The 17,782-nt window shown below is 47.4% G+C and overlaps 1 protein-coding gene across 1 annotated transcript in view; it reads left to right on the top strand.

Moving 5' to 3' along the window:
* The window catches only part of ADAMTS7 (ADAM metallopeptidase with thrombospondin type 1 motif 7), a gene marked incomplete at its 3' end in the record, with an annotated part of 160,795 nt that overhangs the window by 37,166 nt on the left and 105,847 nt on the right, over window positions 1-17,782 (top strand). Inside the window, 2 exon segments of the mRNA XM_073618259.1 lie at window positions 1,024-1,174; window positions 11,090-11,292. Coding sequence (XP_073474360.1) covers window positions 1,024-1,174; window positions 11,090-11,292 — 354 coding nt within the window.

Below are 17,782 nucleotides of genomic sequence, written 5' to 3'. Positions count from 1 at the left end.
CCCCTAATTCATGCGCCCGGCCCCTGATCCACATGCAGGGCGCCGAACGCATGAATTTCAATGGGTTTTTTTTTTTATTAATTGGTTTCAAAAAAGGGTGGGCTCGGGGCACAGAGCACTGCGCCCTGAGCCCACCCAGTTGTGTGATTAAAAAAATTTGTGAATCAGCACTGCTCGGACCTTGAAGAGGGGCACATACCCCGAAAGCTTGTCCTGAAAAATTGTATGTTCGTGCAAATAAAAAAAAAAGTATCACGGACAGTACTCAATTTGCTCTATAAATGGGCAAATTCAGGGCCATTCAGAACAGAGAAGGCATTTTTTTCATGTGTTCTCATATGCGCATCTACTGTGTATGTGTTTGACATGACAAAGCACGGGTCATCAAAGGAACCAAATGTGTGTTTTTTTTTGTTAGAGTCATGTGGTTGTAAAGCGCTACGTAAACTGTTGGCGCTATATAAATCCTGTTTTATAATAATAATAATAATAATATTTTATGTGTGTTTGCGTTGCAACAAATGTTATCTTGCTGTACTTTTTCACTACATGGCATGGTGTGAATTATGCTCATTAGCTAGCATAGATTTTGTAATGTCTATGCGGTGGTGTGAATGAGCCCCCTACACTTCTACACTTTTTTTAAAATCTTAGGATATCAAACACAAGAACATTGCTGACATAAGCACAATGGAGACAAGGCAGCTCCTGCTGACACGCTGGATGGGAGTGCCGGAGATTCGGGAGTCTCATAGGGGTTTTTCCCAGGTGTTGCAGACTGACATGTCTAAAGGATGTGTAATTCCAGGTGTGCGGGGGTCACCGGCTGGCGGCGGTGGGGGGAGGGGGGGGGTTGCCAGGTGTTCCTTGGCCTTGCAGGTCTCAGACATCTGCTTTTAAAGTGATCAGAGGCCGTACTTAGTGCTCTCTGCCTGCAGGCCACACCAATTGTCATATAACCCTTTCATTCATCCAGTGGCCGGCATCTAATCTGACATTAATCCTCTTCTCCTTTTCTCTAAGAGAGGCGTCTTCCAGCTGGATCATGAAGATTTCATCATTGAGCCGGTGACAACAACAGCGCCGCCATCAGGGGAAGCCATGCCTCATCGGATCTACAGGCGTCATTTGGCTGAAGGGCAGCAACCAGGGTACAGGAGCTGCGGTGTGAGGGGTAATGTTTGGGGAGGTCACTTCTTCTCATCTCCCTTGCACCTAAAGTTTTAATATACTATTCCATACATGTGGGGTCCTGGGAAGATAGGAGAGTGTTCAGGGTGAGGTCACCCCCCCCCCCCCCCCATAACTGATATTTCTGCATCTTCAATCACCCACCGTCTCCGGGATTCCAGGAGCCATTTCCTAAATCTGCCTGCCTCACAAGGAGTCTCCCTTTTTCCTGTTGGATTTTTCATATATTTTATGTTATAGTTACATACTGTAGTTGGTGAGGTTGAAAAAAAAGACCCTGGGCACAGTCGGTTTAAAAATATTGGAAATTGGATCCTGAAGAAGCCTATATCTTGGGCGAAACGCGTCAAGCCAAAGCCTGTGAGATCAATTCAGATACAGATAATTGTATTATATGGCAATGTGTACAACATTTTGTTAAATAGTAGGTGAGGTTGAAAGACACAAGTCCATCAAGTCCAACCCATGTGTGTGATTATATGTCAGTATTACATTGTATATCCCTGTATGTTGCGGTCGTTCAGGTGATTATCTAATAGTTTCTTGAAGCTATCGATGCTCCCCGCTGAGACCACCGCCTGTGGAAGGGAATTCCACATCCTTGCCGCTCTTACAGTAAAGAACCCTCTACGTCGTTTAAAGCGGGGGTCCACCTAAACCGCCCCCAAAAAAAGAATATTAAAAGCCAGCAGCTACAAATACTGCAGCTGCTGACTTTTAATAAATGGCCACTTACCTGTCCCAGGGTCCAGCGATGTCGGCAGGCAACGCCGAGAACCCGCTCGGTTCTCGGCAGCTGCCGCCGCCATCCTAGGTGAGGGAGTCAGGAAGTGAAGCGTTGCGGCTTCACTTCCCGGTTTCCTACTGCGCATGCGCGAGTCGCGCTACGCATCGTAACTGGTCCCCGCTATCTCCTGGGAGCTGTGTGTTTTCCAGGAGACAGCGCGGAGGGACAGGAAGAGGCATACACTCCCATGGGAGTCTATGCCGGAAGTGGGTGCAAATACCTGTCTTAGACAGGTATCTGCACCCCCCTCCCCCCCTGAAAGGTGCCAAATGTGACACCGGAGGGGGGGAGGGTTCCGAAAAGCGGAAGTTCCATTTTTGTGTGGAACTCCGCTTTAAGGTTAAACCTCTTTTCTTCTAATTTTAATGAGTGGCCACGAGTCTTGTTAAACTGGCGTCACCAGTTTGGTATTTATATATTGAAATCATATCCCCTCTCAAGCGTCTCTTCTCCAGAGAGAATAAGTTCAGTGCTCGCAATCATTCCCCGTAGCTGAGAAGGCAGAGCACTGGGAGATCTTTTCCTGAAGCAGGAGGAGTGAGACTCTCTGGGGTCTATTTAAAAAAAAAAAAGAATATCCAGTGCAACTGCCTGTGCATTCGTTCTGTGTGAATTCGACAAAAACGAATGTTCTTTAGGCTATTTTCTCTTCTGAACAAATGTTCTTTTATTATAGGCAGTAGCAAAATATCACATAATGGGCACTAGATGGAGCTTAGGAGTATAAGAAATACACTATATTGTCAATGAATATGTGTTTGGGTTTAAAGGGATGAGGCGGCAACCCTAGTCATCTCATGTCATCATACTGTAACATGATAGAATATGCGAGGCTGGGTTCACATACACTATATTGTCAAAAGTATTGGGACACTTGCCTTTACACGCACATCAACTTTAATGACATCCCAGTCTTAGTCCGTAGGGTTCAATATTGAGTTGGCCCACCCATTGCAGCTATAACAGCTTCACCTCTTCTGGGAAGGCCGTCCACAAGGTTTAGGAGTGTGTCTATGGGAATGTTTGACCATTCTTCCAGAAGCGCATTTGTGAGGTCAGGCACTGATGTTGGATGAGAAGGCCTGGCTCGCAGTCTCCGCTCTAATTTATCCCAAAGGTGTTCTATCGGGTTGAGGTCGGGACTCTGTGCAGGCCAGTCAAGTTCCTCCACCCCAAACACACTCATCCATGTCCTTATGGACCTTACTTTGTGCACTGGTGCGCATTCATTTTGGAACAGGAAGGGGACATCCCCAAACTGTTCCCACAAAGTTGGGACCATGAAATTGTCCAAAATGTCTTGGTAAGCTGACGCCTTAAGAATTCCCTTCACTGGAACTAAGGGGCCAAGCCCAACCCCTGAAAAACAACCCCAAACCATAATCCCCCCTCTACCAAATGATTTGGACCAGTGCACAAAACAAGGTCCATAAAGACATGGATGAGCGGGTTTGGGGTGGAGGAACATGACTGGCCTGCACAGAGTCCTGACCTCAACCCGATAGAACACCTTTGGGATGAATTAGGGCGGAGACTGCGAGCCAGGCCTTCTCGTACCTGACCTCACAAATGCTCTTCTGGAAGAATGGCCAAACATTTCCATAGACACCCTCCTAAACCTTGTGGACGGCCTTCCCAGAAGAGTTGAAGCTGTTATAGCTGCAAAGGGCGGAGCCAACTCAATATTGAACCCTACGGACTAAGGCCCCATTCACACTAGCGCGTTTTTTGATGCATTTTGCATTTTGCAGAAATGCACGGGAATTTTTTAACATGGGTTCCTATGGAACATGTTCACATCAATGCCTTTTTGTTTCTCTGCATTTTTGGAAAGGGTTGGGGACTTTTTTTCATGCAAAAAGCAGCGTTTTGCATGTAATGGATTTCAATGGACAAGCATCAAAAACGCAAGTGCACCGTTTTTGCAGCGTTTTTGATGCGTTTTTGATGCGTTTTTGCCTTTTTTTTTTTTTAATTTTTTAAAATTTTTTTTTTTAGACTGTAAAAAAAAACTGTAAAAAAAAAAAACGCAAATCGCGGCAAAAACGCGGCAAAAACGCGGCAAAAACGCTGCTCAAAAACGTGGCAAGCATGAAAAAAAAACCTCCAAAAACGCCCAAAAGCAACATGCATAGGTGTGAATCGAGCCTAAGACTGGGAGGCTAATAATGTTCATGTGCGTGTAAAGGCAGGCGTCCCAATACTTTTGGTGTATATTTTCATATTGATGTTCTAGAGTCTACTGAGAAAACACTTGTGACATTGTTTCATTTTATCTACATTTTTTATTTTACATTTTATAAACTATTATTATTTCTTATTTTCTAAGCTGTTCAATACAATTAATAATAAAATCGCATTAGCTTTAGGATAACATTTTACAGTGTAAAATGTAACATTTCCGTCTTTCTAAGATGATTGGACACAAGTGACCATTCAGATGTTTTGTCATCGAGAACGTTGTATAAAAAGCGCAGTTTATGTGTTTTACGTTCTCGTGCGATCCTTCAGCCGTAATTCCGAGGGGATGTGACACTGAAATAACAAGAAAGCGTTCTCATAGAGGATATATTTGCTATAAACGCTCGGTAGCTGGCAGAGTTCCATCTTGAAGAACAAAAGGATGTGGCGGTTCCCATTGATATTTAAAGCGCTCCCTCGCTGGAGGAACGTCTCTGGAGGAACGTGGATGGGAAGTCGGATGTGGCTGCTTTAATGTGACTTATATTTATACCGATCACTGGAGAAGAGACGCATCGCTATAGATCTAATCTGGGAAATCTCCCCGCTCTATTCATTTAAATGTTAAACTGTTTCCTACAAGTGAGCAATCATGGTATTCAAAGTGCAGTTATATCTGTGGCAGCCAATCAGATTTCAGGATTCTTTTGATTTTAGATCAAAAGCTGAATGGTTACTATAGGTCACTGCACTTTGGAGAAGAGCAATACTCTCTATAAATGATAGTAACGCCGGCCATAGACGGTGCGAATCTTGGCCGGTTCAGCAGGGACCGCCTGAGATTCGAACCGTGTATGGCAGCGGTTCTCAACTCCTGTCCTCAGGGCCTGCTAACAGGCCAGGATTGCAAGATAATTGAAATCCATCACAGGTGATATCATTTGCTGCTTGGGGATTGCAGTCAGGGCTGGTCCAAGGATTTTTGACACCCTAGGTGAAACCTCATTTTCCCGCCTCCCCTGGCTCCACCCCTGACTCCACCCCCTTTCCCCTGCCCATGTAAACTCCACCTTTAATGAAGTGCCCATCAAATGCAGCCTCACCAGTACCCATCAATGCAGCCTCACCAGTGCCCATCAAATGCAACCTCACCAGCTCCCATCAAATGCAGCCTCACCAGCTCCCATCAAATGCAGCCTCACCCGGGCCCATCAAACGCAGCCTCACCAGCTCCTATCAAATGCAGCCTCACCCGGGCCCATCAAATGCAACCTCACCAGCTCCTATCAAATGCAGCCTCACCAGCGCCCATCAAATGCAGCCTCACCAGCGCCCATCAAATGCAGCCACACCAGAGCCCATCAAATGCAGCTTCACCAGCGCCCATCAAATGTAGCCTCACCAGCGCCCATCAAATGCAGCCTCACCAGCGCCCATCAAATGCAGCCTCACCAGCACCTATCAAATGCAGCCTCACCAGCGCCCATCAAATGCAGCCTCACCAGCGCCCATCAAATGCAGCCTCACCAGGGCCAATCAATGCAGCCTCACCAGCACCCATCAAATACAGCCTCACCAGCGCCCATCAAATGCAGCCTCACCAGCACCCATCAAATGCAGCCTCACTAGAGCTCATCAAATGCAGCCTCACCAGTGCCCATCAAATGCAGACTCACGTGTGCCCATCAAATGCAGCCTCACCAGGGCCCATCAAATGCAGCCTCACCAGTGCCCATCAAATGCAGCCTCACCAGGGCCCCTCAAATGCAGCCTCACCAGTGCCCATCAAATGCAGCCTCACCAGTGCCCATCAATGCAGCCTCACCAGCGCCCATCAAATGCAGCCACACCAGAGCACATCAAATGCAGCCTCACCAGCGCCCATCAAATGTAGCCTCACCAGCGCCCATCAAATGCAGCCTCACCAGCACCTATCAAATGCAGCCTCACTAGGGCCAATCAATGCAGCCTCACCAGCGCCCATCAATGCAGCCTCACCTGCACCCATCAAATGCAGCCTCACCAGCACCCATCAAATACAGCCTCACCAGCGCCCATCAAATGCAGCCTCACCAGCACCCATCAAATGCAGCCTCACCAGAGCCCATCAAATGCAGCCTCACCAGGGCCCATCAAATGCAGCCTCACGTGCACCCATCAAATGCAGCCTCACCAGCGCCCATCAACTGCAGCCACACCAGAGCCCATCAAATGCAGCTTCACCAGCGCCCATCAAATGTAGCCTCACCAGCGCCCATCAAATGCAGCCTCACCAGCGCCCATCAAATGCAGCCTCACCAGCACCTATGAAATTCAGCCTCACCAGCGCCCATCAAATGCAGCCTCACCAGCGCCCATCAAATGCAGCCTCACCAGCGCCCATCAAATGCAGCCTCACCAGCACCTATCAAATGCAGCCTCACCAGCACCTATCAAATGCAGCCTCACCAGGGCCAATCAATGCAGCCTCACCAGCACCTATCAAATACAGCCTCACCAGGGCCAATCAATGCAGCCTCACCAGCACCCATCAAATGCAGCCTCACCAGCACCCATCAAATGCAGCCTCACTAGAGCCCATCAAATGCAGCCTCACCAGCACCCATCAAATGCAGCCTCACCAGGGCCCATCAAATGCAGCCTCACCAGTGCCCATCAAATGCAGACTCACGTGTGCCCATCAAATGCAGCCTCACCAGGGCCCATCAAATGCAGCCTCACCAGCACCCATCAAATGCAGCCTCACCAGGGCCCATCAAATGCAGCCTCACCAGCGCCCATCAAATGCAGCCTCACCAGCGCCCATCAAATGCAGCCTCACCAGAGCCCATCAATGAATGTTTGTGTGCTTCCATTCATTCGGGAATTGGGACACAGACACAGTCCTCCGCCGTTGCTGCGCTTCTGACACTGTGTGTGAATGGAGTGGCAGCTGCCTGCTGATGCTGAGACTTAGTTGCTTGCTGCAGAGAGAAGAGAGTAGGAACACCAGTGCCCGTGCGCCCTAGGCAGCAGGGCGCCCTAGGCGGCTGCCTAATTTGTCTAGTGGTAGCACCGGCCCTGATTGCAGTATTCTAGTCTGCATCTCCCCCAAGGTAATACTTAAAATCTGGCCTGTTAGTGGGTCCCGAGGACTGGAGTTGAGAACCACTCATGTATGGGCAGGCTGAATGTATGCAAGTTGATCGATCAATCATCTTGGGTACAACCAGCCTGTCGGATTGTTAATGCTAGCGCGGCTATAACCACTAGCAAAAGTCACTGTGACAGCTCCCCGCAGCCCCCCTACTAGGGTTGCCACCTCATCCCTTCAAACCCGAACACCTATAAATTACACGGGTTCTGAGGCTGATTAGGATGGTAATTAAATTCACTTGGTGCCTTATCTGCATTCAATTAGCCTCAGAACCCGTGTAATTCATATGTGTTCGGGTTTAAAGGGATGGGGTGGCAACACAGAGGCTCCACGGGAGGGATTGCCCCATTAACACTGACTGTTATGATGGGGGGGAATCGAGCAATTTCCTTCCCTGCAACCCGTGGTTGCAGGAAAGAAAAATTGATCCATCTATTGCCGGCTTTACAAACCTTTTTGAAAGCTCACGATGTTTGGTTGGTTTATCCTCATTGGTTGACCTTCGTAACTTACTTTAGATGTTCCCCATTAGTACCAGCAGCATTAAGGCATCCTTAAAAATGGCACTAAATTCTGTCTTATGCTTTTTAATCGATTCAAGTTATGTATTATGAACTTAAAGTGATTGTAAGGGTTCATTTTTTTTTTTTTTTTTTTTTAAATAACAAACATATCATACTTCCCTCCACTGTGCAACTCGTTTTGCACAGATTGACCCCGAACATCTTCTTCTGGGGTCCCCCGGCGGCTCTCTCGGCTCCTCCCCACATCAGGTAACCCCCTAGGAGAAGCGTTCTACCGAGGGGGTTACCTTGCGGGCGCGCTCCCGAGTCCAGCATTCGTCGCCCATAGCCGCCGAATGTATGACTCGGCCCCGCCCCCCCCCCCCTGAGGCCCGCATCATTGGATTTGATTGACAGCAGCCGGAGCCAATGGCTGCGCTGCTATCAATCTATCCAATAAAGAGCTGAGAACCCCGGGCAGAGGGACAGCGCCTCCCTGCCGGGTCAAGTTCCAGGGTTAGTAAAACGGGGCCACTCGCTGCCAGGTGTTTTTTCACCTTAATGCATAGGATGCATTAAGGTGAAAAGAACGAAGGTTTACAACCCCTTTAATTAGTCCCTTCTATTGCTCTCAGCTTCCGCCAAATCCCCAAATTCCTTTTTCTTTGCTACTGTGATCCAGCTTCCAGATCAAGCCCCCCACCTTGTGTGCACCATTGAGCAAGGCTGAGCAGGGCAGGAAGGAGGGGCTGTACTGGGCTGTACTGGGCTGGGGGGGGGGGGGGGGGCATGAGCGCGCTGCTGGGATAAGGGCTTACCTACCCCATCACACTGTGTAGGTGAAACTCGAAATTCAAAGGGGATAGGAAGGAGCCCCTGCGATATCTGAGGCTACGCTCATGGCCACCAACATGACTCCCTGGGCAGATGTTGGCTACCTCAAAGGTTGCCTACCCCTGACTTTTTTAATGATAAATGGACATTAATTATCGCTACTAAACTGAAAACACTAAAGTAATGTACCATCGTCCTATCAACTTGAAAAACAGGAGGCAGAAGGTTTGAGGCAACTAAGGACTCTCACGGCAAAGACTCACATACGCAATCATATAAAAAAGTATCAATTTATTTAAGACAAGAACATCATTAAAAAGGTCCTAAGAAGAGAGAATATGTAGTACACAATATTAGGTCTCTGAAGAGGAACTAGACAATTAGACGTGTATCCACCCAGGAAGGAGGACCATAATTCCCGTCCTATGTCAGTTCAAACTCGACATGTTTTGCGGTAGGACCGCTTCTTCAGGAGTATGCTTTAGAAGGTAATGTGTGTAGATATCTCTACAAGGAATAAACAGTATATAATCAAATTTCAGAAGCAAAAACTTCATATTCATATGTTTATGTTTATTCCTTGTAGAGATATCTACACACATTACCTTCGGAAGCATGCTCCTGAAGAAGCGGTCATACCGCGAAACATGTCGAGGTTGAACTGACATAGGACGGGACTTATGGTCCTCCTTTCTGGATGGATACACGTCTAATTGTCTAGTTCCTCTTCAGAGACCTAATATTGTGTACTACATATTCTCTCTTCATAGGACCTTTTTTAATGATGTTCTTGTCTTAAATAAATTTATACTTATATGATTGTGTATGTGAGTCTTTGCCAATAAATTGCCATTACTGATTGCAATGCATTATATTGAAGTAATAACACCCAGTAATGGCCCTATTGTATAACAGGACAGGTGGAACCATACCTTTCATCCTTGTCCAGAGGGTTACCCCGAATAAAGAACACTGGCTTTCTGGGAAATGAGAGATTCGAGTCAAAGCTTGTCACAAGCCTTTGATGTCTATTATCCCCTTCCACCCTCCCCATGTGCAGGCAGCAGGTTTTTTTGGTAGTAGTGCACCATGAGAAGCTGGATTTGGCAGCAAGTTCAAGTAATAATAGGGTTGTCTTCTAATATGTAGTGTTCACATGGGCTAAGTAGAGGTCTCACTATGGTCGGGGGGATAAGTTAGTTGTAATGAGAAGGAATAATTATTAGGGATTTTTTTTTGTTTTTTGTAGAATAAATAACCATTTTTATTGTCTCACTCATTAACATGACATATTCATTTTAATATAATGATTTAAGTGGTATTAAACCCCAAAAACAAAAAATGTATTGACTTGTAGCTTGCCAATTTTTGAAGATGTGGTGTCTGCATTTTGTTTTCAAAAATGATCGTCCCTGGTCCTTCCCACCGAACGTGACCCATTCATCTTAATGGGGGCCATGTCACAACTGCGTGCAATGCGTGTGGTTGCGTCACAGTGGTGTGGGTTTTTAGGGCTTAAAACAGATGTTGAGGAGGTGACATATTGCTTCCTCACTGCCTGTCAAAATTCCCCCCTTGAAAAGCCATTCACCGTAGACCCACTGTAGATCAAAGAAGCCCTAAAACCCATAGATAACTGACCAATGTGAATGGGCCCTCCTGTGGGCAGTTGTTGCCAAGCCCTACAATCCATAGATAACTGACCAATGTGAATGGGCCCTCAGGTGGGCAGTGGTTGCCAAGCCCTAAAACCCATAGATAACTGACCAATGTGAATGAGCCATCAGGTGGGCAGTGGTTGCCAAACCCTACAACCCATAGATAACTGACCAATGTGAATGGGCCCTCAGGTGGGCAGTGGTTGCCAAGCCCTAAAACCCATAGATAACTGACCAATGTGAATGAGCCATCAGGTGGGCAGTGGTTGCCAAACCCTACAACCCATAGATAACTGACCAATGTGAATGGGCCCTCAGGTGGGCAGTGGTTGCCAAGCCCTAAAACCAATAGATAACTGATCGATGTGAATGGGCCCTCAGGTGGGCAGTGGTTGCCAAGCCCTAAAACCCATAGATAACTGACCAATGTGAATGAGCCATCAGGTGGGCAGTGGTTGCCAAACCCTACAACCCATAGATAACTGACCAATGTGAATGGGCCCTCAGGTGGGCAATGGTTGCCAAGCCCTAAAACAAATAGATAACTGATCGATGTGAATGGGCCCTCAGGTGGGCAGTGGTTGCCAAGCCCTAAAACCCATAGATAACTGACCAATGTGAATGGGCCCTCAGGTGGGAATTGGTTGCCAAGCCCTAAAACCCATAGATAACCGACCAATGTGAATGGGCCCTCAGGTGGGCAGATGAATGCAGGGCCAGAACCCCCAAAGATCTGAATCCAGTGCCTCAGATCTAAGAAGGCTTTTTTGGTAACATCTCTAATCTCTTCTTCACTCAGAGAATCCAGACTCGTACGATAAATGGGAAAGAAGAAGGGAACGCTGGGAGCAATCACAAAAACAACATAGAGAGCGCCCAATATCCCGCCGTTCCATCAGCAAAGAAAAATGGGTGGAGACTTTGGTTGTCGCTGATCCCAAGATGGTGGAATATCATGGAAGTAATAACGTGGAAAACTACGTGTTGACCGTCATGAACATGGTGAGGATAAGCAAACCTGGTTTGGTAATAATGACCACATTGTGAGTAAATTATAAAAAAAAGTTCTAGGTTTCTGATATTAATGTAAGTGGGGTATCATCACAAAGTGTGTGATTCGAGGATAGTTAACCACTTGCCTTCCGGGCACTTTTACCCTCTTCCTGCCCAGGCCAATTTTCAGATTTCAGCACTGTCACACTTTGAATGACAATTGCTCGGTGTCAGAAACCATGAAATCAGGCCGAGACAGAAGTACAGTTAAATCACACTTGTTTAATAATAAAAGTAAAAAGAACAAACGTAGTCAAAACATAGCCAAAGTTCAGTAACCGGAACGGATAGTCGGCCAAGCCAGAAGTCAGGGATCAATGTAGTGGAACGGCAAACAGGATCTGGAGCCAGAAGGGATGTCAGCAAAGCAAGTCTTGAACAGGATCGCAGGAGATAGTTTCTGTGATGTGACCAAGGCGAAGGCAGAGATCCTCTGGACTGGACGACTTAAGTAGCCAGGACTGACGAGCAGGATCATCAACAGGTGAGTCACTGGGGAGAGATAGGAGCTGGCAATTAGCCGACAGCTGAGCGGCCAGCTCTGAGAAGGAAGGGCTGAGTCCATCCCTGACACTCGGACATGCTACACTGTACTCATATGACATTTTTATCATTTTTTTCACACAAATAGAGCTTTCTTTTGGTGGTATTAAGCCACCACTGTTGTTTTTTTTTTTTGTCAAATAAAAAAATAAAATAAAAAACATTTTCATAGTTTTTTATAAAATTTTGCAAACAGGTAATTTTTCTCCTTCACTGATGTGCGCTGATAGGCTGCACTGATGGGTACTCATGAGGTGGCACTGGTGGGCACTGATGAGGAGGTACTGATGAGGCTGCACTGATAGGCAGCACTAATGGGCACTGGTGGGCAGCACTGATGGGCACTGATAGGCGGCACTGGTGGGCACTGTTAGGTGGCACTGATGATGAGGCACTGAATTCCACTAATTGGCACTGACTAGCAGCACTGGTAGGCACTGTTTGGCAGCATTGGTGGGCACTGTTTGGCAGCACTGGTGGACACTGATTGGCATCACTGGTGGACACTGATAGGCAGCACTGGTGGGCACTGATAGGCAGCACTGGTGGGCACTGATTGGCAGCACTGGTAGACACTGTTGAGGCTGCACTGATAATCAGGACACTAAAAGTGCCCTGATTATCAGTGTAGATGCCCCCTACACACAAGCCGGTTACTGGCTCTCTGTCAGAAACCATGAAATCAGGCCGAGACAGAAGTACAGTTAAATCACACTTGTTTAATAATAAAAGTAAAAAGAACAAATGTAGAAAAAACATAGCCAAAGTTCAATAACTGGAATAGATAGTCAGCCAAGCCAGAAGTCAGGGATCAATGTAGTGGAACAGCAAGCAGGATCTGGAGCCATAAGAGGATGTCAGCAAAGCAGGTGTTGAACAGAATCGCAGGAGATAGTTTCTGTGATGTTGACCAAGGCGAAGGCAGAGATCCTCTGGACTGGATGCTTAAGTAGGCAGGACGGACGAGCAGGATATCATCAACAGGTGAGTAACTGTGGAGAGATAGGAGCTGGCAATTAGCTGACAGCTGAGCGTCCAGCTCAGAGAAGGGAGGGCTGAGCCCAGCCCGGACACTCTCCTCTCCTTATGCCGTCAGCATGAGGAAAGGAATGCTGATAACCTGCGTGTATTTACATTGTGATCAGCTGTGATTGGACACAGCTGATCACGTGGTAAAGGGCCGCTATGATTGGCCCTTTACCCTGATCTGTGATCAGCTGTGTCCAAAGGATACGGCGATCACAGAACGAGCCATCCTGCGTGCCACAGTGGGCGCGATCACGGGAGGACGTCATATGGCCCCCCTCCCAGAACTGGCTGACACCGCTGTAGCCGTCGTTTGGCTATAGCGCAGTCGGCAAGTGGTTAAAGTGGTTTGGGTAATGGAATATATTAAAAAGAGCCACACTTTGATCTCCAATCAAGCGATTTGTGGTGAAACGCGTTAAGGTGGTGGCGGTTTCTTTTGGGTGGAGACACCATGATTGCAACTATATTGAATAAGACAGCAAAGTCCGCCGCGCTACTATTCCTACTTATAAGTGAATTTAATTAAACATTGTGTAGGTGCTCCCGAGCACTGATGTGTGTTCCCACCCCGAGGTAAACAGAAACGAACCAAAAAAGTGCAGCGCTACCTTATACTTTCCTATTAATTTATACACATCAGTGGCGATATCCTATGCGTTCAAAATAGTGCATGATGAATGATGGTGGAAACCTCTTTCCAGTTTTCCCAACCCCCCATATATCAGTGATGGTAAGTAATGTGAATAAATCCAATATGTGTGTAACAATCAATAAAAAACAAACAATGTGACAACACATTAATAATTGTGGCTTGTGAGTGGTGGTGACACCTCCAAATATTAGTTGCAAATACTGTAAAGTGGTGCAAAACTCCCAACAGTAAATTAAAATGAATGAATTAACAGACCCGATACCATAATTGTATCAATTAATTACACCTTGTGATTGATGGTGGAAACCTCCAATGGAAAATCGTAAAACACCCACCGGCCACTTTATTAGGTACACCTGTTCAATTGCTTGGTAACACAAATTGCTAGTCAGCCAATCACTTGGCAGCAACTCAATGCATTTAGGCATCCAGACGTGGTGAAGACGACTTGATGAAGTTCAAACCGAGCATCAGAAGGGGGGAAGAAAGGGGGATTTAAGTGACTTTGAACGTGGCATGGTTGTTGGTGGCAGACGGGCCGGTCTGAGTATTTCTGGGATTTTCACACACAACCATCTCTCGGGGTTTACAGAGAACGGTGGGAAAAAGAGAAAATATCCAGTGAACGGAAGTTGTGTGGAGGAAAATGTCTTGTTGATGTCAGAGGAGAATGGGCAGACTGGTTCCAGATGATAGAAAGGCGACAGTAACTCAAATAACCCCTCGTTACACCCAAGGTATGCAGAATACCATCTCTGAATGCACAACACATCCAACTTTGAAGCAGATGGGCTACAGCAGCAGAAGACCACACCGGGTGTCACTCCTGTCAGCTAAGAACAGGAAACTGAGGCTACAATTGGCACGGGATCACCAAAATTGGACAATAGAAGATTGGAAAAACGTTGCCTGGTCTGATGGGTCAGGATTTCAGCTGCGACATTCAGATGGTGGGGTCAGAATTTGGCGCATGAATCCATCCTGCCTTGTATCGACGGTTCAGGCTGGTGGTGGAGGTGTAATGGTGTGGGGGATGGGATATCACCGGTTCAGGCTGGTGGTGGGGGTGTAATGGTGTGGGGGATGGGGTATCACCGGTTCAGGCTGGTGGTGGTGGTGTAATAGTGTGGGGGTGGGGTATCACCGGTTCAGGCTGGTGGTGGGGGTGTAATGGTGTGGGGGATGGGATATCACCGGTTCAGGCTGGTGGTGGGGGTGTAATGGTGTGGGGGATGGGATATCACCGGTTCAGGCTGGTGGTGGGGGGTGTAATGGTGTGGGGGATGGGATATCACCGGTTCAGGCTGGTGGTGGGGGTGTAATGGTGTGGGGGTGGGGTATTACTGGTTCAGGCTGGTGGTGGGGGTGTAATGGTGTGGGGGATGGGGTATCACCGGTTCAGGCTGGTGGTGGGGGTGTAATGGTGTGGGGGATGGGCTATCACCGGTTCAGGCTGGTGGTGGGGTGTAATGGTGTGGGGGATGGGATATCTCCGGTTCAGGCTGGTGGTGGGGGTGTATTAGTGAGGGGGATGAGGTATCACCGGTTCAGGCTGGTGGTGGGGGTGTAATGGTGTGGAGGATGGGGCATCACCGGTTCAGGCTGGTGGTGGGGGTGTAATGGTGTGGGGGATGGGGTATCACCGGTTCAGGCTGGTGGTGGGGGTGTAATGGTGTGGGGGATGGGGTATCACCGGTTCAGGCTGGTGGGGGGGGTGTAATGGTGTGGGGGATGGGGTATCACCAGTTCAGTCTGGTGGTGGGGGTGTAATGGTGTGGGGGATGGGGTATCACCGGTTCAGGCTGGTGGTGGAGGTGTAATAGTGTGGGGGTGGGGTGTCACCGGTTCAGGCTGGTGGTGGGGGTGTAATGGTGTGGGGGATGGTGTATCACCGGTTCAGGCTGGTGGTGGGGGTGTAATGGTGTGGGGGATGGGGTATCACCGGTTCAGGCTGGTGGTGGGGGTGTAATGGTGTGGGGGATGGGGTATCACCGGTTCAGGCTGGTGGTGGGGGTGTAATGGTGTGGGGGATATTTTCTTGGCACACTTTGGACCCCTTAGTACCAATTGAGAATGGTTTATACACCACGGCCTCCCTGAGTATTGTTGCTGACCATGTCCATCCCTTTATGACTACAGTGTCCCCATCTTCTGATGGCTCCATCCAGCAGGATAATGCACCATGTCACAAAGCTCCAATCATCTCACCACTGGACAATGAGGTCCCTGTCCTCCAACGGCCTCCATACTCACCACATCTCATCCAATAGAGGATCTTTGGGATGTGCTATAATGGGAGATTGGCATCATGGATGTGCAGCAACTGTGTGATGTTATCATGTCACTATGGAGCAAAATCTCTGAGGAACGTTTCCAACACCTTTTCTATGCCACCAAGAATGAAGGCAAAAGGGGGTCCCCAGTACTAGCAAGGTGGACCTAATAAAGTGGCCGGGGCGTGTAGTTTCTTAGAAAGATTATATATATATTCAAAGATTAATAATGATAAAAACCTTTCATAAAGTCCCAAAAGTGAAATAAACCTAAAACAACAAATGTGTCAAAGTTACAAATTAAGTCTCTGAAAAAAGTTTTTTCGTGTCCGTGTGAACCTTGTAATCCTGTTTGATGAATCACAAAGTGTTGACCTCCACCAGTCAAACAATCCACTTACCTCAAATATATGACCTATAAAGCAAATAGGTCTACATGCGCTTTCCCCACCAGGGGGATTTAATCCTTTCCAGATGGCTGTTCTCCAAATCCACCGCATGGGATTCTCCAAACTTTCTTATCCAGACCACCAGGATGGAATTCTCCACTCACAATTATACTCATAAAGGACCAAGAAAGGCCATCATCGTGTTCAAAATTTCTAAACTTTCCACGTTTATTAAGAGACAAAAAAACTACTTACATTAAAAAGTGCACTGCAATCTGTGCACATAGCATGTATGGGTGCACTGGCCCCTTAAGGAGCTTCACAGTCTCTCAAGCCAATATCACCTCTTAGGGTTACTGGACACTTGAATCACTTCTGGTCTGGCATGATGACCTACTCAACTACTCACATTAAAACTACCTACTCGGTGTCCAGGAGTTTACCAGATATAGCCCCATCTGGGATAATAACTATTTTCCGGAACTAGCGAAACTGCAATATAGCACAAAGTGGAAACAGTTTGGGAATTTTTTCATACGTCCCTCATTTTCCGAGATGAAAAATTTAGGTCTTTTACGGAGCTCGGAGAGAACTTTAGGCTCCCCTCATTTATGCACTTCTATTACTTGCAACTTCAGCATTCAGTTAGCGCCCAAAGGGGAGTGGATCAATGGTCTTTGGAGTCTACCTCTGTCTTCAAACACCTGTTTGAGGTTACCACGTGTAAAGGTTTTATATCGTGCTGCTATGCCATGCTACTCAATCTCTTCCTTGGGGACGTGCCTCTCAAGGTGGTGTCTCAGTGGGAGCAGGATGTTGGGGTCTTTGAGGAAGAGCAGTGGGAGGAAGCCCTGCAGGCTGTTCCCCCCAGTCCTCTCTGAATGTGGCTCAGCATCTGTCACGGTTATATATAATCCTAATGCCGAGTACACACGACCAAACTTTTCGACCGGACTGGTCTGACGGAATGAACCCGTCGGACAATCCGACCGTGTGTGGGCTTCATCGGACCTTCAGCGGACCTTTTCTGTCGAAAATCAGATGGACTTTAGATTTGGAACATGTTTCAAATCTTTCCGACGGACTCGAGTCGAAAAATCCATTCGTCTGTATGCTAGTCCAACGGACAAAAAAGGACGCTAGGGCAGCTATTGGCTACTGGCTATGAACTTCCTTATTCTAGTCCCTTCGTACGTCATCACGTTCAAAAGAACGGATTTTCGAACGGACTTTAGTCTATTTGTGTGTGGGCAAGTCCGGTCATTCGAAACTCTGTCGTAACTCCGTCGAAAGTCCGTCGAAAGTCCGTCGGAAAGACCGTCGGACCTTTGCTGCTGAAAAGTCCGCTCGTGTGTACACGGCATTAGAGTACATTATACATCGACTAGGTTGGCCCGCATGGGGGTAAGATCAGTTTCCACCTGTACTAGATGTTGTAGAGATCATGGGGACTTGATACACCTTTTATGGAGATGCCCAAAGTTACACTTATATTGGAAAAAGGCCATTGACACTCTTGATAGGGTTGTCCAGGTCCAGATTCCAGTGGACCC

The sequence above is a fragment of the Aquarana catesbeiana genome, linkage group LG03, assembly GCF_042186555.1.
Source record: "Aquarana catesbeiana isolate 2022-GZ linkage group LG03, ASM4218655v1, whole genome shotgun sequence".
Taxonomy (NCBI): domain Eukaryota; kingdom Metazoa; phylum Chordata; class Amphibia; order Anura; family Ranidae; genus Aquarana; species Aquarana catesbeiana.
Note: the sequence above shows the minus strand (reverse complement) of the source record. Positions and strands in the feature narration are given on the sequence as shown.